The 26,373-nt window shown below is 42.2% G+C and overlaps 1 protein-coding gene across 1 annotated transcript in view; it reads left to right on the forward strand.

Moving 5' to 3' along the window:
• LOC123140890 (histone H2A.1-like) overlaps positions 1–19,862 on the forward strand; it is an 82,653-nt gene extending 62,791 nt beyond the window's left edge. Inside the window, exons 2-3 of the mRNA XM_044560157.1 lie at positions 19,221–19,331; positions 19,421–19,862. Of these exons, the coding sequence (XP_044416092.1) occupies positions 19,221–19,331; positions 19,421–19,687 (378 nt within the window). The 3' untranslated portion in view covers positions 19,688–19,862. The remainder of the gene's footprint in view (positions 1–19,220; positions 19,332–19,420) is intronic.
• Positions 19,863–26,373: the final 6,511 nt, after the last annotated feature.

Raw genomic sequence — 26,373 nt, forward strand, 5'->3', positions numbered from 1 at the left:
ACATACTTTCTCTACTTGGACCATGTGCACTTATGATTGGACCCCTAGCAAGCATCCGCAACTACTAAAGATCATTAAGGTCGTGAAACCCAACCATAGCATTAAGTATCAAGTCCTCTTTGTCACATACTCCACAACCCACCTACTCGGGTTTAAGCTTCTGTCACTCTCGCCACCCACCATAAGCAAATCATGAACGTATTGCAACACCCTACAGCGGGGATCCCTCACATTTGCACGAGATGGAGGGCACCGTAGGACAGCACCATAAATAAAATATACAATCATCCCAACCAAGATCACGATTATCCCACGGGACAAAATAGATGTAGTCAAACATCATAGGATAACAAAATATTATTGGGAAATAATATATGGAGTTGAGCACCATGTTTGAATAAGATTATAGCGGGGAGAAGGGGTGTTACACTGCTGCATAGAGGGGGAGAAAGTTGGTGTTGACGTTAGCAAGATTGTTGATGTAGATAGCCGTCATGATCCTAGCCCCGACAGCACTCCGGCGCCACTGGGAGAGAGGGGGAGAGAGCCCCCCTCCTTCTTATTCTTCCTTGGCCTCCCCCTAGATGGGAGGAGAGTTCCCCCTCTGGTCCATGACCTCCATGGAGGAGGAGGGGCGAGAGCCCCTCCGAGATTGGATCTCCCTTTCTCTTCTCTTCTGTTTCGCGTTCCCCAGATCAGCCGAAAACCGTTTCTTAAATTTTAACATGATTTTTTCCGGATATAAGCTTCCTTGCGCCCGAAGTAGAGCTCCAACCGATGTACGAGGTGGGCATAAGACACCTGGGTGCACCTAGGCCCCCAGGCGCGCCCTGGTGGGTTGTGGTCACTGTGGGCTCCCTCCTCTGATGATTCCAACCCCCAAAAATCACAAATATTCCAAAATAATTCTCCGTAAAATTTTATTGCATTTGGACTTCGTTTGATATGGATTTTCCACGAAACAAAAAAATGCAACAAACAGGAACTAGCACTTGGCACTGGATCAATATGTTAGTCCAAATAAATTATATAAAAGGTTGCCAAATGTGTATAAAAGTTGTATAATATTGGCATGAAACAATCAAAAATTATAGATACGATGCAGACGTATCAGCATCCCCAAGCTTAATTCCTGCTCATCCTTGAGCAGGTAAATGATAAAAAAGATAATTTTTAATGTGGAATGTTACCTAGCATAAACTTGATCATATATCTAATCATGGCATGAATATTAAGACATAATTGATTCAAATCAATAGTCTATAATTTGACATCAAGACATTAATACTCAGGCATCCCAATAAACAATCATGTCTTTCAAAATATCAACGCTAAAGAAAGCTATCCCTACAAAATCATATAATCTTGTCATGCTCTATCTTCTTAACACAAAGTATTTATCATGCATAACCCCGATGACAAGCCGGGCAATTGGTTCAAACTTTTTAACGCGCTTCAGCTTTTCCAACTCCCATGCAATACATGAGCGCAAGCCATGGATATAGCACTATAGGTGGAATAGAGTATGATGATAGGGGTAAATATAGAGAAGACAAAAAAGTAAGAAAGTCTCACATCGACGCGGCTAACCAACGGGCTATGGAGATGCCCATCAATTGATATCAATGCGAGGAGTAGAGATTGCCATGCAACAGGTGCACTAAGAGCTATAAGTGTATGAAAGCTCAATATGAAAACTAAGTGGGTGTGCATCCAACTTGCTTGCTCATGAAGACCTCGGTCATTTGAGGAAGCCCGTCATCGGAATATACAAGACAAGTTCTATAATGTAAAATTCTCACTAGTATATGAAAGTGACTAAATAGGAGACTCTCTATATGAAAAATATAGTGCTACTTTGAAGCACAAATGTGGTAAAATATAGTAACAATGCCCCTTCTCTTTTTTTCTTTTTTTTCTTTTTCTTCTTCTTTTTTCATTTTTTTCTTTATTTTCTCTCATTGTCCGGAGTCTCATCCCGACTTGTGGGGGAATCATAGTCTTCATCATCCTTTCCTCACTCGGACATGCTCTAGTAATGAATAATGATGATTATCACACTTCTATTTACTTATAACTCAAAAGAAATAAAAATTACAAATTGATACCTATAACAAAATATGACTCTATATGAATGCCTCTGGCAGTGTACCAAGGATGTGCAATGATCTAGCATAACAATGATATCAAAAAATGGACAAGCAATGGAAATATCATGCTAGCTATCTTACGATCATGCAAAGCAATATGAAAATGAATACTCAAGTCATCAAAATGGAGATGGTGGAAGTTGCATGGCAATATATCTCGGAATGGCTACGGAAATGCCATAATAGGTAGGTATGGTGGCTGTTTTGAGGAAGATATAATAAGGCTTATATGTGATAGAGCATATCATATCACGGAGTTTGGATGCACCTCTGAAGTTTGCACCACATCTCGAGGTGAGAAAGGGCAATGCACGGTACCATAGAGGCTAGCATATTGCGGAAAGGTAAGAGTGTATATAATCTATCGACTCACATTAGTCATACAGAACTCATATACTTATTGCAAAAGTTTATTAGCCCTCAAAGCAAAGTACTACTACGCATGCCCCAAGGGGGATAGATTGGTAGGAAAAGACCATCGCTCGTCCCCGACCGACACTCATAAGGAATACAATCAATAATAAATCATGCTCCAACTTCATAGCATAACGAGAGACTATACGTGCATGCTTCGGGAATCACAAACCTTAACACCAATATTCTTACTAACCACAACCGTTTACTAGTACCTCCCACATATTACCATCTCTATATCATAAAACTATTGCAAGGAATCAAACATATCATATTCAGTGATCCATAAGTTTTATGTAGGATTTCATGACTAACCATGCAATTGACAATTCCTGTTGACTCTCTCAATAGATATAAGTGAAGCATGAGAGTTTAATTCTTTCTACAAAAGACCATGCTATAATAAATACAAGTGAAGCAAAATAGTATTCTTCAAATAACGGTTTTCTATGTGAAGAGAAACAGGCAATCCGAACTTCAAATGATATAAGTGAAGCACATGAAGCATTCTATAAAGCCATACTCAAATGATGTAAGTGAAGTGCCATGAGAATTCTATAAATAAACCATGGACTACCGCATACCAACATGGTTTATAAAATAAAAACTAAATACAAAAGACGCTCCAAGATTTACACATATCACATGAACGAAACAAAGATGAAAACATACTAATACTTGTTGAAGAAAGATGGGATGCCTTCTGGGGCATCCCCAAGCTTAGACACTTGAGTCTCCTTGAATATTTACTTGGGGTGCCTTGGGCATCCCCAAGCTTGAGCTCTTGCCTCTCCTCCTTCTCCTCATATTGAGACCTCCTCGATCTATGATCACTTCATCCACACAAAACTCAACAGAAAGCTCCCTAAGATCCGTTAGTATAATAAAGCAACGTTTCAAACCAATTCATATTTTGTTTTTGAATTTTAGCTACTGTAATATAACTTCTCCATGGCTTATACCACCGATAGAATTGATAGTTTCATCAAAACAAGCAAAACAATGCATAAAAAACAGAATCTGTCTTAAACACGACAGTCTGTAGCAATATGAACATCTACCATACTTCTGGTACTCAAAAAATTCTGAAAACTTGGGACGAAATAAACAACTTGTATAGAAATAGCGTGCAAAAAGTTTCAGAAATGTTTGAGGTTCTAGTAAAAAATGAAAATTCACGCGCTACAGCTAAAGTTTTTGTTTCTGCACCGCACATACCAACAAGCAATCTAATCATCCTAAAGGCAAACCTTGGCACAATAATTTTATACAAAGGATTTGTACAAAGGATTAATTATTTTTGTTGAAAAGTTTCTGTAATTGAGATTCACAAATTTTCCATGGGCATGAACAAAGTTCAAGGAGCTCCCCCACTTCAACAATGCTCGTCTCTCTCACTTTCACTTTACTTTTTGTGAAGTTTTAACTTCCCCTCTATATTTTTTTTTGTTTTTAAACTTTATAAAAGCACTCAACAGAAATAAAATGACTCTCTAAAACTTCCGGGTTGTCTCCCTGACAGCGCTTTCTTTAAAGCTATTAAGTTAGGCATAAAGTGCTCAAGTAATGAATCCACCCAGATCCCAAGGTATATCAAAGCCAATTTCAATTAGCAACGATTTGGCATTTAGTAGCGAGCACAAAGAAACATATAGCAAGCAATGATGAAGTCTAACCCTCTTCCTATGCATCGGCATGTCATAAAAGAAGAATTCATGCACATCAAGTAAAGGCCAATACATAGCATAAGCAGTTTCTTGCAATTTTATCATGTTGGAAACATAAAGAGGTGGAGGTGTAGTTCCTCTCTCATAATAATTGCAACTCGGAGCAGCAAGCTCATGCATATTATATTCATCAAAATCATCATGTGCAATGGTAAAAGGCAACCCATCAATATAATCCTTAACAAGTGCAAACTTCTCCGATATAGTGTAGTTGGGAGAATTCAAAAAGATAATATGACTATCATGTGTGCACACAGTAGCAAAAATTTCATTCTTAACATAAGGGACAATAGCAAGTTCATCTCCATAAGCATGTTTCATATTGGCATCTTGGCCACAAGCATAGCAAGCATCAATTTCATCAAAAAGGGATATTTCAAAAGAATCGACGGGATCATAGCAATTATCATAGCATTCATCCTTCGGTAAGAACGAAGGGAAATTAAACAATGTATGAGTTGAAGAGTTACTCTCATTAGAAGGTGGGCATGGGTAGCTAATCCACTCTTCCTCCTTTTGTTCTTCGCTCTCACCATCATCTTTTTCATCCAATGAGCTCACAGTTTCATCAATTTCTTCTTCCATAGACTCCTGCAAAATAGTAGTATCTTCTTGGACAGTGAAGACTTTCTCAATAAATACATCAATATCAGAACTGCATTTGTAATTATCATAGCAATATTTAAGGATGAAAAAAAATCCAGGTCTATAAACATCCTCATCAAAAACTTCATACTTTAAAAACAAAGATTCAATTTCATAAGCACCCCTAAAAGCAACAATTTCTTCTAGTTGTTCCACATCATAATAAGCATATCTACCATTAGCATAAGAAGCTAAGGTTTCATTATCATGAAATTTGCATGAAAAGGGAAGGTGTGGAGCATTCATCCTAGAGCAACAAGTAAAATCATATCTCTGGCATAAATTCCAAGCATACCAATGCAACGTATCAATTTGATCCCATAAAAGTTTCCCTTTTTTGTCAAGCGTTAATCCCTAAAGTATTCACGTTGATCCAACGTGTCTCCCATTATCATGTTGAATGGGGTTTTCTCAGGATTATCAAAGTAGTGCATAATATTTTTCACATAACGAACATCGAGGGTTTTAGGAGGTTCCCCATCTCCATGAGTAGCAAGTACAACTAATTATTTTGGTGTTTCATGTTCCATATCCATAACTAAAGATAGAGAACAACTTAGAATAGAGAACACAAACTACTTAGTGATAAAGCAAACAAGCACACACGAGAATATTCACCCCACGTTATTGTTCCCCAACAACATTGCCAGAAAAAGGTCTTGATAACCCACAAGTATAGGGGATCTTTTGTAGCCTTCTTTGATAAATAAGAGTGTCGAACCCAACGAGGAGCTAAAGGTAGAACAAATATTTCCTCAAGTTTTATCGACCACTGATACAACTCAATGCACACTTAACGTTTGCTTTACCTAAAACAAGTATGAAACTATTTTGCAAGAATAAAACTACGAGTACTTTGCGAGAATAAAACAACGAATAAATTGCAAGGTAATAAAAGTGGATAGCTTTTGTCAACAAGAAAGTCATTTGTCCCTAGGTAATCGAAACAAGTACCGGTAATCATTCTTGTAATTCTATATGAGGGAGAGGCATGAGCTAATATACTTTCTCTACTTGGATCGTATGCACTTATGATTAGACCCCTAGCAACCATCCGCAACTACTAAAGATCATTAAGGTCGTGAAACCCAACCATAACATTAAGTATCAAGTCCTCTTTATCCCATATGCAACAACCCACCTACTCGGGTTTAAGCTTATGTCACTCTCGCAACCCACCATAAGCAAATTATGAACGTATTGCAACACCCTATAGCGGGGATCCCTCACGTTTGTGTGAAACGGAGGGCACCATAGGACAGCACCATAAATAAAATATACAATCATACCAACCAAGATCACGGTTAACCCACAGGACAACACAGATCTACTCAAACATCATAGAATAACCAAATATCATTGGGAAATAATATATGGAGTTGAGCACCATGTTTAAGTAGATATTACAGCTGGGAGAAGGGGTGTTACACCGCTGCATAGAGGGGGAGAAAGTTGGTGTTGACGGTAGCAAGATTGTTGATGTAGATCATCGTCACGATCCTATCCCCGGCGGCACTCTGGCACCACCGGGAGAGAGGGGGAAAGAGCCCCCCTCCTTCTTCTTCTTCCTTGGCCTTCCCCCTAGATGGGAGGAAAGTTCACTCTCTGGTCCATGGCCTCCATGGCGGTGGAGGGTCGGGAGCCCCTCCAAGATTGGATCTCCCTCTCTATTCTCTTATGTTTCACGTTCCCCAGATCTGGCCGAAAACCGTTTCTTATACTCCGGGAGATCCGTTACTCCGATTGTGTTCAAATTTTAACACAATTTTTTTCCGGATATAAGCTTCCTTGCGCCCGAAGTAGAGATCCAACCGACGTACAAGGTGGGCATAAGACACCTGGGTGCGCCTGGGCCCCAGGCACGCCCTGGTGGGTTGTGGTCACTTTGGGCTCCCTCCTCTAACGATTCCAACTCCCAAAAATCATAAATATTCCATAATAATTCTCCGTAAAATTTTATTGCATTTGGACTTCATTTGATATGGATTTTCTGCGAAACAAAAAATGCAACAAACAGGAACTGGCACTGGGCACTGGATCAATATGTTAGTCCAAATAAATCATATAAAATGTTGCTAAAAGTAAAATTGGTTAATATTGGCATGAAACAATCAAAAATTATAGATACGACGGAGACGTATCCGTATGAACCATGGAAAAGTTGGAATACAGTAGATATTACACCAATATAAATAAATAATGAGTTCACAACAGTACCAAAAGTGGTGATTTGTTTTCTTATACTAATGAAGCTTATGAGATTTTTTGTTGAGTTTTGTGTTGTGAAGTTTTCAAGTTTTGGGTAAGGATTTGATGGACTATGGAATAAGGAGTGGCAAGAGCCTAAGCTTGGGGATGCCCAAGGCACCCCAAGGTATTATTCAAGGACAACCAAGAGCTTAAGCTTGGGGATGCCCCGGAAGGCATCCCCTCTTTCGTCTTCGTCTATCGGTAACTTTACTTGAGGCTATATTTTTATTCACCACATGATATGTGTTTTGCTTGGAGCGTCTTGTATGATTTGAGTCTTTGATTTTTAGTTTGTCACAATCATCCTTGCTGTACACACCTTTTGAGAGGGACACGCATGAATCATGATTTATTAGAATACTCTATGTGCTTCACTTATATTTTTTGACCTAGGCAATTTTGCTCTAGTGCTTCACTTATATCTTTTTAGAGCACGGCGGTGGTTTTATTTATAGAAATTGTTGAACTCTCATGCTTCACTTATACTATTTTGAGAGTCTTTTTAAACAACATGGCAATTTGCTTTGGTTATAAATTTAGTCCTGATACATAGGCATCCAAGAGGGATATAATAAAAACTTTCATATAAAGTGCATTGAATACTATGAGAAGTTTGATTCCTTATGATTGTTTTGAGATATAAAGATGGTGATATTAGAGTCATTCTAGTGAGTAATTGTGTATGGAAGAAATAACTGTGTTGAGGTTTGTGATTCCCGTAGCATGCACGTATGGTGAACCGTTATGTAACGAAGTTGGAGCTTGAGGTATTTATTGATTGTCTTCCTTGTGAGTGGCTGTCGGGACGAGCGATGGTCTTTTCCTACCAATCTATCCCCCTAGGAGCATGCGTGTAGTACTTTGTTTCGATGACTAATAGATCTTTGCAATAAGTATGTGAGTTCTTTATGACTAATGTTGAGTCCATGGATTATACGTGCTCTTACCCTTCCATCATTGCTAGCCTCTCTAGTGTCGCGCAACTTTCAGCGGTACCATACACCCACCATATACCTTCCTCAAAACAACCACCATACCTACCTATTATGGCATTCCCATAGCCATTCTGAGATATATTGCCATGCAACTTTCCATCGTTCTGTTTATTATGACACGCTTCATCATTGTCATATTGCTTTGCATGATCATGTAGTTGACATCGTATTTGTGGCAAATCCACCTTTCATAAGTCTTTCATACATGTCACTCTTGAGTCATTGCACATCCCATTACACCGCCGTAGGCATTCATATATAGTCATATTTTGTTCTAAGTATCGAGTTGTAATTCTTGAGTTGTAAGTAAATAGAAGCGTGATGATCATCATTACTAGAGCATTTTCACATGTGAGGAAATAAAAAAATCCAAAGAAGCCAAACAAAAAAGGGAGAGGAAAAAGAAAAAATGAGAGAAAAAGAGAGAAGGGGCAATGTTACTATCCTTTTTCCACTCTTGCACTTCAAAGTAGCACCATGCTCTTCATGATAGAGAGTCTCCTATTTTGTCACTTTCATATACTAGTGGGATTTTTCATTATAGAACTTGGCTTGTATATTCCAACGATGGGCTTCCTCAAATCACCCTAGGTCTTCATGAGCAAGCAAGTTGGATGCACACCCACTTAGTTTTTCCTTTTGAGCTTTCATAAACTTATAGCTCTAGTGCATCTGTTGCATGGAAATCCCTACTCACTCACATTGATACCTGATGATGGGCATATCCATAGCCCGTTGATATGCCTAGTTGATGTGAGACTATCTCCCTCTTTTTTGTTTTCTCCACAACCACCATATTCTATTCCACCTATTGTGCTATGTCCATGGCTCACGCTCATGTATTGCGTGAAAGTTGAAAAGGTTTGAGAACACCAAAAGTATGAAACAATTGCTTGGATTGTCATCAGGGTTGTGCATGATTTGAATATTTTGTGTGATGAAGATGGGGCATAGCCAGACTATATGATTTTTTAGGGATAACTTTCTTTGGCCATGTTATTTTGAGAAGACATAATTGCCTTGTTAGTATGCTTGAAATATTATTGTTTTTATGTCAATATTAAACTTTTGTTTTGAATCTTATGGATCTGAACATTCATGCCACAATAAAGAAAAATTACATGGATATATAAGTTAGGTAGCATTCCACATCAAAAAATTTGTTTTTATCATTTACCTACTCGAGGACGAGCAGGAATTAAGCTTGGGGATGCTTGATACGTCTCCAATGTATCTATAAAAATTTTTATTGTTCCATGCTATTATATTATCTATTTGGATGTTTTATATGCATTAATATGCTATTTTATATTATTTTTGGGACTAACCTATTAACCTAGAGCCCAGTGCCAGTTTCTGTTTTTTTCCTTGTTTTCGAGCTTTGCAGAAAAGGAAGACCAAACAGAGTCCAAACGGAATAAAACCTTCGGGATGATTTTTCTTGGACCAGAAGACACCGAGGAGACTTGGAGATCAAGTCGGAAGAGCCACAAGGCGGCCACAAGGGGGTAGGGCGCGCCCCTGCCTTGTGCCCCCCCCCCCCCACTCCACCGACCTACTTCTTCGTCATATATATTCCCAAATATCCCCAAACCATCAGAAGCATCCACGAAAACACTTTTCGACCACTGCAACCTTCTGTACCCGTGAGATCCCATCTAGGGGCCTTTTCCGGCATCCTGCGGGAAGGAGCTTCGATCACGGAGGGCTTCTACATCAACTCTATTGCCCTTTCGATGAAGCATGAGTAGTTTATCTCAGACCTATGGGTCCATAGCTAGTAGCTAGATGGCCTCTTCTCTCTCTTTGATTCTCAATACCATGTTCTCCTTGATGTTCTTGGAGATCTATCCAATGTAATCTTCTTTTGCGGTGTGTTTATCGAGATCCAATGAATTGTGGATTTATGATCAGCTTATCTATGAATATTATTTGGATCTTCTCTGAATTCTTATATGCATGATTTGATATCATTGTAATTCTCTTCAAACTATCGGTTTAGTTTGGCCAACTAGATTGGTTTTTCTTGCAATGGGAGAAGTGCTTAGCTTTGGGTTCAATCTTGCGGTGTCCTTTCCCAGTGACAGTAGGGGCAGCAAGGCACATATTGTATTGTTGCCATCGAGGATAAAAATATGGGGTTTACATCATATTGCTTGAGTTTATTCCTCTACATCATGCCATCTTACTTAATGCGTTACTCTGTTCTTCATGAACTTAATACTCTAGATGTAGTCAAGAGTCGGTCGATGTGTGGAGTAATAGTAGTAGATGCAGTCAGGAGTCGGTCTACTTGACATGGACGTGATGCCTATATTCCAAAATCATTGCCTTAGATATCATCGTAACTTTGTGCTTTTCTATCAGTTGCTCGACAGTAATTTGTTCACCCACCGTATTATTTGCTATCATGAGAGAAGCCACTAGTGAAATATATGCCCCCCGGGTCTATTTTCCATCATATAAGTTTCCGATCTACTATTTTGCAATCTTTTACTTTTCGATCTCTAAACCAAAAATACCAAAATATTTACTTTACCTTTTGCTTAGTTGCATCTATCTCTATTAGATCTCACTTTTGCAAGTAACCATGGATGGATTGACAACCCCTTTATCGCGTTGGGTGCAATTTGTTTGATTGTTTGTGCAGGTATTGGTAATTTGTGCGTTGTCTCCTATTGGATTGATACCTTGGTTCACTAACTGAGGGAAATACTTATGTCTACTTTGCTGCATCACCCTTTCCTCTTCAAGGAAAAAACCAATGCAAGATCAAGAAGCAGTAGAGTGCCGTCGGGGCTAGGATCGTGACGGCGATCTACACCAACAACCTTGCTACCATCAACACCAACTTTCTCCCCCTCTATGCAGCGGTGTAACACCTGTTCTCTCTGTTGTAATCTCTACTTAAACATGGTGCTCAACTCCATATATTATTTCCCAATGATCTATGGTTATCCTATGATGTTTGAGTAGATCCGTTTTGTCCTATGGGTTAATCATGATCTTGGTTGGTATGATTGTATATTTTATTTATGGTGATGTCCTACAGTGCCCTCCGTGTTGTGCAAACGGAGGGGACCCCGCTGTAGGGTGTGGCAATATGTCCATGGTTTGCTTATTATCGGTGTTGCGGGGGTGATAGCAGCCTAAATGCGGATAAGTGGGTTATAGCGTATGGGAGTAAAGAGGGCTTGATATTAATGCTATGGTTGGGTTTCATGGCCTTAATGATCTTTAGTAGTTGCAGATGCTTGCTAGGGGTCCAATCATAAGTGCATATGATCCAAGTAGAGAAAGTATGTTAGCTCATGCCTCTCCCTCATATAAAATTTCAAGAATGATTATCGATACTTGTTATCGATTGCCTAGGGACAAATGACTTTCTTGTTGACAAAAGCTATCCACTTTTATTACCTTGCAATTTATCCGTAGTTTTATTCTCACAAAGTACTTGTAGTTTTATTCTTGCAAAAAAGTTTCATACTTGTTCTAGGTAAAGCAAACGTCAAGTGTGCATATAGTTGTATTGGTGGTCGATAGAACTTGAGGGAATAATTGTTCTACCTTTAGCTCCTCTTTGGGTTCGACACTCTTATTTATCAAAGAAGGCTACAAACGACCCCCTATACTTGTGGGTTATCAGCGCCAATGACCGGGTCCATGTTGATGGTCTCCCATGCTTCGGCGATGCACTCATCTTCTTTGGACGTCCACTTGACGCGCGGCTCGCTCGTCCTGCCCCCCCCCCCCCCGATTCTTCTTTTTCTCTTTCCTCATCGGCGTCGGCACTGGTTCCATATCCTCCTCCTCTTCTTACTCCTCCTCCTCCTCGCCGTCGTCGAGCTCGTCGTCCATGTCGTCGGTGGTGACCATTGTGTCGTCTTGCGCGTGGAACCCGGGGGAGGAGGCGGCGGCGACCGAGCTGCTCGTGATGATCTCATCCATGTCGACTTTCGTTGCGTCGGGGTTGCCAAAATGTGACGACGAGGCTTGCGAGAAGGGCAGGGCGCCACGACATAGCGGTGGTGTCAGGGAGGCTATGTATGATGGCGGCGAGTAGTTGTATGGGGGGTACTGGAGGCCGGGGAACACGGGCGAGGGAGTGCGCTAGTTGGGGTTCATACCGGAGGGTGACGCGCGCTAGCCATGTGGAAAGGTGATGTTGGGGTTGAATCCACCATGCGCGTCACCATCGGTGTAGCCAGGCGAGGGTGCATACCCCGAGGGCGGTGGCGGCGGCGATAAGCGGGCAGGCGATGCGACGCTCTGTTGGCTCCACGCAGCTTGCGGGTCGTGGCTGCTGGACGGATTCATCATCCTTGCACGAGACGCTTCTGCCTGCTCTGCTGCCGCCGGAGCAGACACGGTCGTGTCCCGGGCCTTCTTGGCGTTGAGCCTATTCCGCTGGTTGGTGGTGACAACCTCCTGGCACTGAACCTCCGCCCTCCACTCGGCGTTCGACATGCCTGATGGTTTTGCCATCGGCTTCCTCTGCTTCGGCTGGGTGGAATCGGCAGTGGCAGTGGCGCGAGGGGCCGAATACTTGTTCAGCGGCATGGCGGGATGGCGGCCGGATGGGAGGAGAATGGCGGGAGAAGAGGGACAGAAAGGGGAAACAATGGCAAAATGGAGAAAAAAGTTGGGGAAAGGCGGGAAAAGGCATGTCTATCACTGACAAAGCGGACCCACGTGCCTTTTGGCTTCGGCCGGCGCCCCCAGGCACCCCCCGGGTGCCTGGGTTCGGCTCGGGTTCGCCGATTGTTATTTCGGCCCAAACCGGCGAAAAGCAAGGACCTAGGGGCGCGACTAGGCCTATTTTTCAGCGTCGGTGCTAAAAAAAGAGCCCTGGGGGCATGTTGGGGGGGGGAGTGGAGATGCTCTTAGTAATGTTCTTTGTATGATTGTATCTTATGAGGCATATATTCCCCTTGTGGCCTTACCTCCATCGCCTTGATGCATACACATATAGATTGATTAACACCATTGTGTTTGTGTATGGGGGGAGGGAGGGGGTTTGGCATTGGGCCTTCAACATGTTTGTATTGAGCCTGCGGCTGCACCCAACTAATGCAACGCATCATAGGTCGACACGGGCCATGTCCACCATCATGTTATCATTTTTTGGCTTCTCTCATTTTATTTTCTTCCTTTCTTTTCCGCTATTGAAATTTTAGTTCATGTGGGAGATTTTATAATAATTTAGAGGTTCCCATTCTAGAAAATAAAAGATAGAAAATAGTTTAGGGCCAATTTGATTCGAAGGATTTTCGTAGGAAATTTGGAGTCCTTAGGAAATTTTCCTATGCTTGTTATTTGATTCATAGGATTGAATTTCATATATTTTTTCCTAACAATTTCTTTGTACTACTTCCCATAGGATTTCTATTATCCATCTCAAACATCTTTAAAAAAAATCCTTGGTTTTTTATGATGCAATCAAATGAACCTAAATCATGTAGGATTGAAATGGCATGTCATGCCAGTCCTATGTTTGTCCTATTCTCACGTTTTTAGAATCAGGCGAATTGAAGAGGCCCTTAGAGGTTTCGTCTGTTTTTGTAGGAAACGTGATAGGGAAGACCCCTTATTGTGCCATTATTTATTTATTTATAAATGATGGTGGTAATGTACATGTTGTGTCAACGTCCATAGGAAAATTTTACAAAGAATCCAACCATGATTGCATGCCTTCTCTAAGACTAGGTGTAGCTCTATGAATAATAAAAGAAAATGAATCTTTGAATTCAATACAGGAGTTGATACTGGGCTGAATAATTTCAAAGATCTTTTTCTAGAAAAGGAGGATTACCTTCGGCCTCTGGATTTGGAAGGTGCATGCAACCATTTTATTAATTATTCACGAAGACCTTACAAAGTAGTACATTAGGTAGTCTGAAGCCACCATCTTAGCAACAACTATCGCCACTCCTATCCACCTGATGAAGGGGTGTCGATAGTCCAAGACTAATACAAAATAGACATCTCACAAATGCCTAACATCTAAAGACAGATGCCCCAACCAAGCCACATACTGGGTTTGGGGCACAAATAGGTCTGACGCACTCTCTGTGTCGTCGTCGCCATCTTCCGCCAATCCATCGACAAAGCAGAAACTAATGCACCGACCTTGCCAAGCCTCTCTGCCATCGATGCCACCATGACCCAGACAACACCCTCCTCCTGCATGAGTCCATCTTCGTGCATCGTACTCGAGTCTCCACAGCGCCACACCGCTGGGATCCGCCGCCATCAATGTGTAAGATGAAGCACCGCTCCACCAAAGAAGTCGTTCTCTGTTCCCTCAAGCCCGTGTGTACCTCCATGAATGACCCCCCAATGGGGAAAGAACAACAGAGCATCGCCATCATCTGATCTACTTATCTAGGGTTTCCCCCGGAAGCAGAGAGTGACCTTGAAATTCTCCACGGTGATGCCTTCAAGAAGGGAATGACGCAGACAACGCTGACAACGGCCTTGGCAGTAGTCGAACGCAAGTTTTCACCCAGATCTATTCGAAGCAACTCCATCTCTCGTGCACGGGCCACCACGTCCCATGACATCCCCGGGAGCGGGATCCCAAGATCCACCGCCACAAGGACCCGCCACCTGGCCCTCATCCCTAGAAGGGGATGACACCACTAGCTTGTTCGAATCTGGCACAATGCCAACGCCTCCAGCCGCCCCCATCACATCGGTGAAGAAGGACAACCAACGCGCGCCCACCACCGCTTAGGGCCGCCAGACGGCGCCCGAGCCCGACCACCCGGAGGAGAACCAATCTGGGGTGGGAAACCTCGGATCTACCACCACCGGCCCCCGCAGCACCGTCGGGATCCCATCGGGCCACCGCCCGAGTGCGCCAACTTCGCCTTCATGTCGTACGCCCAGGGGAGCCATCACATATCAATCAGAGGATCCCCTCATGAAGAAAGGAGGCGAGCCCGCCGTCCGCTGGGCGAGCTTCGCTCGCCGGCCTCCTCCAACGGCGTCCGGAAAGCAGATGAGGAGGGAGGTCGAGGGCGGCGGCAGCTAGGGCGGCCTAGCAGGCCCCTGGAGGCGACGCAAGCGGTCTTTTCTCAATTCCAAAGATCTGCCCATTTCTTTGCAGCCAAATGCTCCATGGATATGCTTTTGTTCCAGGTAAAAGAATGCAACTGCGGGAATTTTCTCGCCATAACGTCGCCATTGAATATGTTTTTTTCAAGGCAGCACATTCTTACCATTACCAACATTGTAGGAAGCAATCCCTCTGTATAAAGCCATGTGGGTTAGGCAATCCCTCCACCAGAAAGATCCTTACTAGTAGCATGAGGGACAATCCTATTATCATAGTATACTTCCCAAAGTAGATTGATCCATGGAATGTCTTCACGATTGTACATCTTGTGAATAATTTTCATGAGTAATGCATTATCCGTGCCCTTAGATTTAGGACTCGTAAACCACCTTGGGAATTTGGTCTGCATATACTATTCCAGCTAGCCAAACAGCTCCCACTTTCATTAATATCATTTTTGTGCCAAAGAAATCTCCTACATGACTTCTCACAATGTTGAAGTATGGTAGTGGGAATCTTGAAAGTACACATGGAAAACACAAGCATCAAGGTGATGTCAGAGTTGATACATGTTAGTCTACATGAATATGAAATAAGAGTTTATATGCTAGCCAATCTCTTGTCAATGTTGGCAACCAGTGGGATGATATCCTGCACAGATGGTCTAATAATTCCAAGTGGCAATTAGAGGTGGGTGATGACCCACAAATATAGGGGATCAATCATAGTCTTTTCGATAAGTAAGAGTGTTGAACCCAAAAGGGAGCAGAAGGAAATGACAAGCGGTTTTCAGGAAGGTATTCTCTGCAAGCACTGAAATTATCGGTAACAGATAGTTTGATAGCAAGGTAATTCTTAAAAAGCACTCCCTCTGTCTGAAAAAGCTTGTCCCTCAAATGGATGTATCTAGCACCTAATGCTAGATACATCCGTTTGAGGAACAAGCATGGGACAAGCTTTTCTGGACCGAGGGGGTACCAGGTAGCAATGGTAACAAAGGTGCAACAAGGTAGCCCAATCCTACCATGAAATCGGAACAAGTATGTGTGGTTATATGAGGTGCCAGTGACGCCGCCTCAATGACTACTTTCACCCCGTGAAATTGGATCGGAGGTCAGACGCCCAGAGAGACCAAAACTCGTCCAGAAGGCGGAATCCCAGCCTCTGCGGGCTACCCGGAGGAGGGATTGGCAAGGATAAGAAGGCCATCTTCATCACCAAGCACAAGGGGTCTAGAACATCATCTCCACCGTCACCGTCATCCGCATCCTTATCATTGTAACATCAAGAACCCTAGTGGGTCATCTTCTGTGTTACTTGTGTCATTCACTCATGTTTGCCATCACCCCATCATGATGATTGATGTCTTCATGTGTGAGTAGACCCGTAGTTCTTGGGATATGGATGAACCTTGGTATGTATAGGACTTGAATCATTATTTTGGACATGAGATCCTCTATTGAATGCTTAGTTTAATAACTTCGTGAATGTCATGAAGGGACCCCACTAAACATTATTGCCTTATGGCCACGAAGTATATCACCATCGTTGTAAAGTGGTAGGATGTGAAGGCAATTCAAGGTGATAGTAAAAGCCTTTACTCCTAACCTTTGCAATTGACATGGAACTACAAAGAACCCTAGAGAGGCCATGTCCATGGGGTTAAACCCTTAATTATCATGGTTGTACCCCTATAGGGGGGACTATGGTGGTGGCATGTGTGTCATGAAGTCTACTTCGAGTAGAATGTGTGTGTTCCTGTACCCGACTCTGCCCAGCATAATCGTCAAGAATGGCTCAAGTATCTATACCATACTATGCACATGCATAGGCCGCCCTAGAAACATACCAATGGGGATTCTGAACTCCCTGAGAACTCCTTACTCCTCCTCTATTCCACCAATTACTCAAGTTATCGTTTTCTTATTACTTTCATGTTACTCACTTTAAAAGTTTGCTTCGCATTTCAATCACAATTTAATTCCGCCCTCACTTTGTTTGGAGTATAGAATTATCCGCGGGTACAAATCCATAATTCACCATGACAAGCAAAAGTCAAATTCCTATGCTCCATGTGGGATCGATACTCTTACTTCGAAAAGGCTACAACTAAACCTTGTGCACTTGCAGGCTATCAAGCTTTCCCGGGCGCCATTGCCAGGAGATGAGTGCTTTTGGGCTTTGTCTTAAGTCTTGAATTATTTTATGTTCTAACATTTTTGTAGGTTGCAATCAACCATGGTTTTTCAAGAACAAATTTACCAGGTAGGTGTGCAACTAGTAGCCGGACCAGTTCGAGGAGTGAAACTTCATATCTGTCGGTCCTGACCTATCTGGTAAAATATTTGAGATAAATCCTCAGTTACTTGAGATGTTGAAAAAGAACACATTCCGTGGTGGTGGAACTAAAAGTCCTTATAAACATATTAAAGAATTTGAATTTGCATGTGGTACCTTTCAGTTGCGAAATCTAACTAATGAAGAGACAAAAACAATTTGGTTTCCTTATAGTCTTGAAAAGGAAGCTACCGATTGGCTATTACAACAACTTGCAAGTACCTTGAGTAATTGGAAAAAGTTATCATCTGTGTTCTATGCTTGTTACTATCCTCAAAGAAAATTATATAAGATAAGAAGGAAGATTGGTAGCTTTGGACAATGGCCAGGTGAAAAAACGGTAGATGCTTATATAAGGTATCAACCTATACTCTTTGAATGCCCTGAACATTAATATCCTGATTATTTGACTTTGAACTTCTTTTATGGTGGACTTGACTCACAAAGTAAACATGCGCTAGATATTGGTTCTCAAGGTTTTTTATGGGAACTTAGGTTTCACAGGCATGGTGTTTGCTTTGCAAAATTCGGCACAACACCGAGAGTCGGTACCTATGTTCAAAAGAGAAGACAAAGATTTATCCTAGTTATGATAGTATTAAATTCTTCTTTTGACCGAAGGAGATGAAAAATCTTTGTCATGAGTTTAATATTGGAAATGACCCCTCTTTCCACATCTTAAAAGATTATTTCAAGTTTTTGGCATTACCAGATGAAGGGTTTGTAAAGCATACTAGGGAATATAAAGCAATTCACATGGTAGAGGCAATTATGAAGAAAACCACTCTACCCACTAACCAGAGGGAAGCTTATTTCAAGCGGAAGGCCAAAGAGAAGGGAGAATCACTTTCAACTAAGCATAAGACGAGTATCAAGTTAAACAATATGGGACTCACCGCATGTCTATATTGTAAATGGACTCGCTACACCTATATCAGTGGTTAATAAAGAAGTATATCTGGACCGAGACACCACCTCATATCTAAAAGGTTGTACCGAAGGTAAAGATACATCAAAATAATTTTTGTCATGTTCCTTCGGTAGCAAGTCTTACTTTAGATTGTGATCCTGGACCTCTAGTTAACATTATTCCGTACCCTCTTTATCCAGTTTGAGGGCTTTGTACATGCATTCAACAGAAACTTAAATAATAGTAAAACAACGATATACATACATCCATAAATAGATATATCTAAGTGAAAAACCAGTTAGGTGCAAGATAAAGTGAGGGAAAAGCCTAAATGATGCACAAAAAGAAAACCAGGTGTTAATTGAAGCAAAATCCCTTCGTGATGCAAATCCCCGCGCTCTGATTGGCCGATCCTACCGTCCCACGGATCGCCACCCCCGAAACAAATCCTCACCGCCCACTCCCCGCAGATCCAACGGCTGGCACACTGCGTCACGCGGATCGCTCCCCCCTGCCGCCGTCCCGCTGAAGCTTGCACCTCCCAATAAAAGCCGCGGCCTCGCTGGCGTACCAATCCACAAACACAGAGCAGCGCGCATTCCGATCCCGCACCGCCGCCCACGCATCTCGAGTAGTTTCCAGCTCGCCGGAGAAGCAGCAAGCAAGATGGCCGGAAGGAAGGGCGGAGACAGGAAGAAGGCGGTGACCCGCTCCGTCAAGGCCGGGCTTCAGTTCCCCGTCGGCCGCATCGGGCGCTACCTCAAGAAGGGCCGCTACGCGCAGCGCGTCGGCTCCGGCGCCCCCGTCTACCTCGCCGCCGTCCTCGAGTACCTCGCCGCTGAGGTATGCGCCGATCTCTCCCCTCCTCGAGCCTCTGTTACTCTGTTCTTGCCCTGTTCGACGGTCTGATCTGGTTCTTGGCTGAATCGCAGGTGTTGGAGCTTGCCGGCAACGCGGCCAAGGACAACAAGAAGACCCGCATCATCCCGCGCCACCTGCTGCTCGCCGTCCGCAACGACCAGGAGCTCGGCAGGCTGCTCGCCGGCGTCACCATCGCCCACGGCGGCGTGATCCCCAACATCAACTCCGTGCTGCTCCCCAAGAAGTCCCCCGCCGCCGCCGAGAAGGAGGCCAAGTCGCCCAAGAAGAAGATCTCCACCAAGTCCCCCAAGAAGAAGACCGCCGCCACCAAGGAGTAGCCGCCCCCATAGACTACTATCGTGACAGGATGAGGTGTTTTGGCTGGTTGGGTCCTGTGTGTAATTGCCTAGTCTGTAGTGGCTGTTTCATCAGTTCGATGAGCAAGCCAGTAGGGGCTGTATTCTTATCTCTGATTTATGTCCGGAATGGCTAAAGATGCAATCCTTTCAATCATCTTCTCTCTTGTGTATCCATGGCTGCAATCCATCTTGTGTATGTTTGGTTACCTGCCTTTGCTTCAGAGACAATCCATCTTATAAATTTTACCTTCTGTCCGTTTAAACCTATGACAGTATACTAAATTAGATACTCCTAAATTGCTTTCACACAAAACATGGCAAGGCAAATGACAAAATCTTTCATGACAACCGAACTAAACTTTGGATAGTCAGATGTACCTAACAGACCTGAGAAACAATTAGGCAAATGAGATACCAGAATTACTTTTGGACTGAGAAATCAAGATGCTACTGTAGAAGAATGCTTGTCACACAAGAGGGCAAAAATTGCTGGATAATAAATAATCAAGTCGATGCTGCCCTTCATGTATCAATACAAAAAATAATTTTTTTCAGAAAACAAAGTTTGTATTTTTTACAAAGTTACCACTGGAGAAAATAACAGGTAATAATCTCAGTAAAATGTTTCACACGTAATGTTAAAAACTTATAAGTATCCCTCTTGCCCCTTTCTCTTTTACATTTTGCGCCAACTGTAACTCCCTGCTCTCAGAATCAAATGTTATCATCAGAATACAGCTAAGCATCCCAATGCGCATCAACTTCTAACTTTGCATCTTACTAATTTAAGAAAAATGCAAACACGGGGACATTATTTGCTAACATGATTTCTTCAATATTTCGTGAATTTTCTTATAGTAGTGTCGGAAATATAGAACTTGGTACTCCATGATGCGATTGAATCATGGTGTATTCTCATATTCTTATTTGCCCACCCTCTTTTGTCCATATTTTAGTGTTTGTTTGACCTGTTTTTCTTACTTTTATGTCTACTTTTTGAAAACAAATTATAAAATATAAAATTCACTAATTGCTAACTGAACCTTAGACATGTCTTCTATATGACTGTATCTTAAGAGAATAGCTTCCCTCTTACCCCCATCGTCTCGATGCGGACGTCTAGAGATTGATTAGTATGAATTTTTGCGGGCATTGCGCCTTCAGTCTATGTGTATTGGACCTGCAGCTGCACCCAACACGTAGCAGGCCGACCCAGTCCAAGCCCTCCATCGTATTATCATTTCTCTGCTTCTCTCGTTTCATTTTCTTCCTTTGTTTTTCCCTGTTGAAAGTTTTGTTCGTTTTGAAGATCAGATAGTAGTTTACAAATTCCCGTTCAAGAAAGAAAAGATAGAGAATAGTCTAGAAGTTTCATTCTATCTCGAGATTTTCTTCATTGGATTAATTCTTCCGTATATGGATAGCCATCTAAATATAATTGTTGATATGATATATGTATATATTGAGGGGAAACGCAAGACACCTTTGATAAAAATCTGATCAAATATTTAAATTTTATCTGAAAATAAAAATAAATACATAAAAACAAAAAGGAGAAAAGCAGAACAAATCAAACAGAAAAAAAATTAATGCAGATTTAAAAAAAATCAAGGAGTATGTGAAGAATGTTCAACCTATGTAGTGAAAATGTTCAACGTACATTGACCAAAAGTTGACATATATTTGGAAAAAGGAAAAAACGAAGAAAACAGAAATATATATAATAAAAGAAAACCAATGAAAACCATTAGAGAAAAAACATAGAAAAGGAGAAAAAAATGGACAAAAAACCAACCAGAAGGTTCCTAAAACTAATCCAGGCCTCCCATGGAGGGTTTTGAAATCCGCTTAAACCAGTCGGCCCACTCGCCGAACACACAACGATTTGTCTCGCAGTAAGCAAGATATAGCTCACCCAGGCACAACCAGACGCTGCTATGCAATGTCTATTGCATGTGTTAATGTTGTGGCGCTCACCTTGGTCGGCCCATAAGAATGTTGAGCGGCCAAAGCGATATATATTTGTTCAGTGAAAAAACTATGAGTTCGTAGACACAAAACCAGCCAAGTGGTTGTTATTAATACACAAAACCCATCAATATGTACATGTATTTATCTTAATATATTTCTTAGTTGTGTGCATCTAACTAAAAGAAGGAAGTTAAACAGTTTTGAGAGTGCATATAGACCCTAATTATATCTTGTTGTGATGATGATATGTTTAGTAGGACTAACAACGTTTATCAAATTTATTTGACGACATTGGTTCCTTGATGAAAAGTAACGAGATGGTTCCCCCCTCCCCCCTCCCCCAAAATGTGTCGGTTTGTCCAAGGACTCGAAGTATTTTCTGGTTTATTTAAATCTTATGAAAGTCGCGCTATTAAGAGGGGTTGAGGTTGCATCATTGTGGGGATCATGCCTAGTAAAAACCATTCAGTACAACCTCCCCCCCTTCCTGTCTTCGTGGTCCATTGGAGATGCTCTTAAAAGAAGACTATGTGAGTTGGTTCAGAGAGTGGACTTCATCGATCGGGAAACAAGATGGCAGTTGGAATTCAGATGCAACGGAGGCAGCATCATAGCTAAAGTACTCCGAGCTTGTCGTGGCTTTAATGCATAAAGAGGCCTGGAGCTGCTCTGTTATATATTGGCAGCGGTTCCCATTTGTTTTTTTCCGATAAAGGGCTTTTCATTGAATTGAAATATCGAGTTGATACAATTGCATCGTAGAACGCCCGGCCTCTGCATAACTAGATGCACGCAGCCAACAAGTCCAAAAACCAAAAAGGAAAAAAGAAAAGGCTCAAATAGCCAGTACGACAAAAAGAAGAAAAAGCCAGCCTAAGATGTGACCGATCCTATCTGAAGATCACACCGCCATCCATGGGGGTAAAAAACCTCCCTGGCTGAACGCTCCAGCCAAGTAGACGCCAACTTAAAAAGGTCTCTGTCCTCCGCCCTCTGCAGGATAGACCACATACGGAGCCATCGCGAACATATATGAATAACCTGCATAGGAGATGAAACATATTTATGGTTTAAAACTATGTCATTCCTGGTGAGCCACAGAGCCCAACATAAGATAGCCGCCCCCACTAGAATGTGTGCAGGAAATTGTTTATCTATTCCCCTCACCAATTGCCGAACATGTTCCGTGCACTACGTGGGGGATAAATATTTGAAGCTATTTGAACAATGGCCCATATAGACCGAGCAAACTTGCACTCAAAAAATAAGTGTTTAATGGACTCGTCATGATGGCAGAAAAACATATTTTGCACCCTTGTCAGTTGCGTCGTGCCAAATTATCCATAGTTAAGATCACCCCTCTATTGAGAAACCAGAGGAATATCTTCACTTTTAGAGGGATTTTGAGCTTCCCAATTTCCTGTTATCAATCAGAACCTCGTTATGGACCAGTGCATCATACATGGACTTGACTGAAAACTTGCCATTCTGATGCAATTTCCATCTAAAGATATCCGGTTCCTCCGACAGCTGGATGTCCCCCAGACGGCTGAGCAATTCATTCCAGGCTGCCAGACGAGGTCCTAGAAGATCCCTATGAAAAGAAATATCAAGATTTTCCTGACCCAAAGCTTGTTTGACCGTGACAAACTTATGTCTAACAATCCGGTACAAGCTTGGATATTGCACACTAAGCGGATTGGTCCCCAACCAGGTATCTTCCCAGAAACGGACTTGGGAGTCGTCCCTGACGGAGAACGTTCCAAATTCAAAAAAAGAATTCTTTAGCTTTCATCACCCACTCCAAAAATGAGAATCGCCAGGTTTCCAGTACACTTGAGATATTGCTTTGGAACCCACGTATTTATTACAAATGATTTCCTGCCAAACACCATTCTCAATGAGTAGTTTATACACCCATTTGCTGAGAAGTGCGATGTTTTTTATCTCAAGGTCCTGGATTCCAAGCCCCCCTTGGTTTTTAGGTCGACATAATACATTCCACCTAGCCAGACGATATTTCTTGGTTTCATTATCACCCTGCCAGAAAAACCTTGATCTAAAGTACTAGGCGCTAAAGCACTCCTTTTGGAAGATGGAAGAATGATAACATGTAAAGAACCATATTGGTGAGGACCGAGTTGATCAAAATTAATCGACCCCCATAGGACAAGAGTTTGGCCTTCCAACTGGCTAGGCGTTTCTCCAGTCTCTCTTCTACATGCTTCCATTCAGCTATAGTCAAGCGCCGATAATGAATGGGGATGCCCAGATAACGAATTGGAAATTGCCCAAGTTGACAACCAAAGATTTTAGCATAATCAGGTGCTACTTCCGCGGCATCGCCGAAACAGAAGAGTTCACTCTTATCAAAATTAATTTTGAGACCAGAGAGTTCCTCAAAAGCACATAACAACAATTTAAGGTTTCTGGCTTTTTCTAAATCATGATCCAAGAACAGAATGGTATCATCCATATATTGTAAAATAGATAGTCCTCCTTCTACCAAATGAGGTATGACATTGGTGACTTGTCCAGCTATCTTGGCCCTCTCAACAAGGATAGCTAGCATATCAGGCACAGTGTTAAACAAAATGGGGGATGCGGGGTCCCTTTGACGAAGCCCCTTCCTAGTCTGAAAGTAATTGCCCACATCATCATTTACCTTGATGGCCAAACTGCCTCCAGACATGAAACTCTCTACCCATCGACACCATGTATTGGAAAACTCCTTCATGCATAATGTTTGCAACAGAAAGGGACATTTCACTTTATCATAAGCTTTTTCGAAGTCGATTTTAAATATAACACCATTCAACTTTTTATGATGAAGCTCGTGTATAGTTTCATGCAGAATAGCAACACCATCCAATATGTTCCGTCCTTGCATTCAAGCTGTTTGGGTGGGTTTGACTACATGGTCAGCCACCCCGTTCAGCCGATTAGTCGCAACCTTTGTATAGATTTTAAAGCTTACATTTAGTAGGCAAATCGGTGTATATTGTTGAATCCTACTAGCATCTTTAGTCTTAGGTAGAAGAATGATTTCCCCAAAGTTTAAGCGGGAGATTTCAAGTTGGTGAGCATGCAGTTCATTAAACAACTGAACTAAGTCTGACTTAATCATTTCCCAAAAACATTGATAGAACTCCGCCGGAAAACCATCCAGACCCGGAGACTTGTTGTGTTCCATCTGAAACACCGCAGTATGAATTTCCTCCTTAGAGAATGGAGAGGTTAGGAATTCATTTTTCGTAGCTGAAACTTGATGAATGTCATGACTAATAGACTCATCCATCTCAAGAGTTGTATCAGCTGATGGTCCAAAAATTTCTTTGTAATACTTTGTAATGAAGTTTTTTAGTGGTGCGTCCCCCTCGATCCGACCCTCCTCCTGATCTAGAACGATGATACGTTTCTTTTTATGTCTGCCATTGGCCAACATGTGAAAGTATTTCGTATTATCATCACCTAGGATGAGCGAGTCCGCCTTACACCGCCGGTACCATTTAATTTCCTGCTCGCATAAGAGGCGGGCTTGCTGCTCATTGAGATGACTTTTTTGCTCAATCTCCATGGCAGAAAGAGGCCTCGCCTCTGCGGTTTTATCGAGAGTATCAATTAAGGTAGAGAGTCACAACTTCTCTTTCTTATAGATACCGACAGTGTGTTTAGCCCAACCACGAAGGAATCGGTGCAGAGCGCGAATATGATTATTCCATCGTTGAATTGGCGTGTTACCACGAGGTTGGCGTTGCCACACTTTTTTAACCAGCTCGTTAAAACCCTCTCTAGTGAGCCATCCCAGTTCAAATTTGAACTGATGGCAATTCACACTTGGTGCCTGACCGAAATAGGTAAGCGATGGAGCATGATCCAATAAGGCCTCGATTCTTTCTAGTGCCCATACTGAAGCTAAGGGATATTTAAATTCCTAGTCGGTGGTAACTAGTACCCGGTCAAGTTTTTCAAAGGTTGGGTTTGCTCTGTTATTGGCCTAGGTATATTGGCGATCAAACATACCGAGTTCCCGCAAATCGAGACTGTCAATAACAACATTAAAAAGAAACGACCATCTAGTATCAAACCGGTCATTGTTTTTTTCCTGCTGATATCGAAGGATATTGAAATCCCCCCGATTAACATGGGATTTGGATTCTCTTGGCAGGTATTGACCAATTCTTTGAGAAAGGCCAACTTGAACTCCTCTTGAGCGGCGCCATAAACAGCCACTGAGCTCTGATACGTCTCCAATGTATCTATAATTTTTGATTACTCCATGCTACTTTATCTATTGTTTTAGGCAATATTGGGCTTTATTATCCACTTTTATATTATTTTTGGGACTAACCTATTAACCGGAGGTCCAGCCCAGATTTGTTTTTTATGCCTATTTCAGTGTTTCGAGGAAAAGGAATATCAAACGGAGTCAAAACGGAACGAATCAATTGGAGAAGTTATTTTTGGAAGGAAAGCCACCCGATGGACTTGGAGTGCACGTCAGGAGATACGGGAGGTGCTCACGAGGGTGGGGGGCGCGCCCCCTGCCTCGTGGGACTCCCGTAGCTCCACCGACGTACTTCCTACACCCATATATACCTACGTACCCAAAAACTTTCAGAACAGAACCTAGATCGGGAGTTCCGCCGCCGCAAGCCTCCAGAGCCACCAAAAACCAATCGGGACCCTGTTCC

Source organism: Triticum aestivum, chromosome 1B (genome assembly GCF_018294505.1).
Source record: "Triticum aestivum cultivar Chinese Spring chromosome 1B, IWGSC CS RefSeq v2.1, whole genome shotgun sequence".
In the NCBI taxonomy this organism is placed as follows: domain Eukaryota; kingdom Viridiplantae; phylum Streptophyta; class Magnoliopsida; order Poales; family Poaceae; genus Triticum; species Triticum aestivum.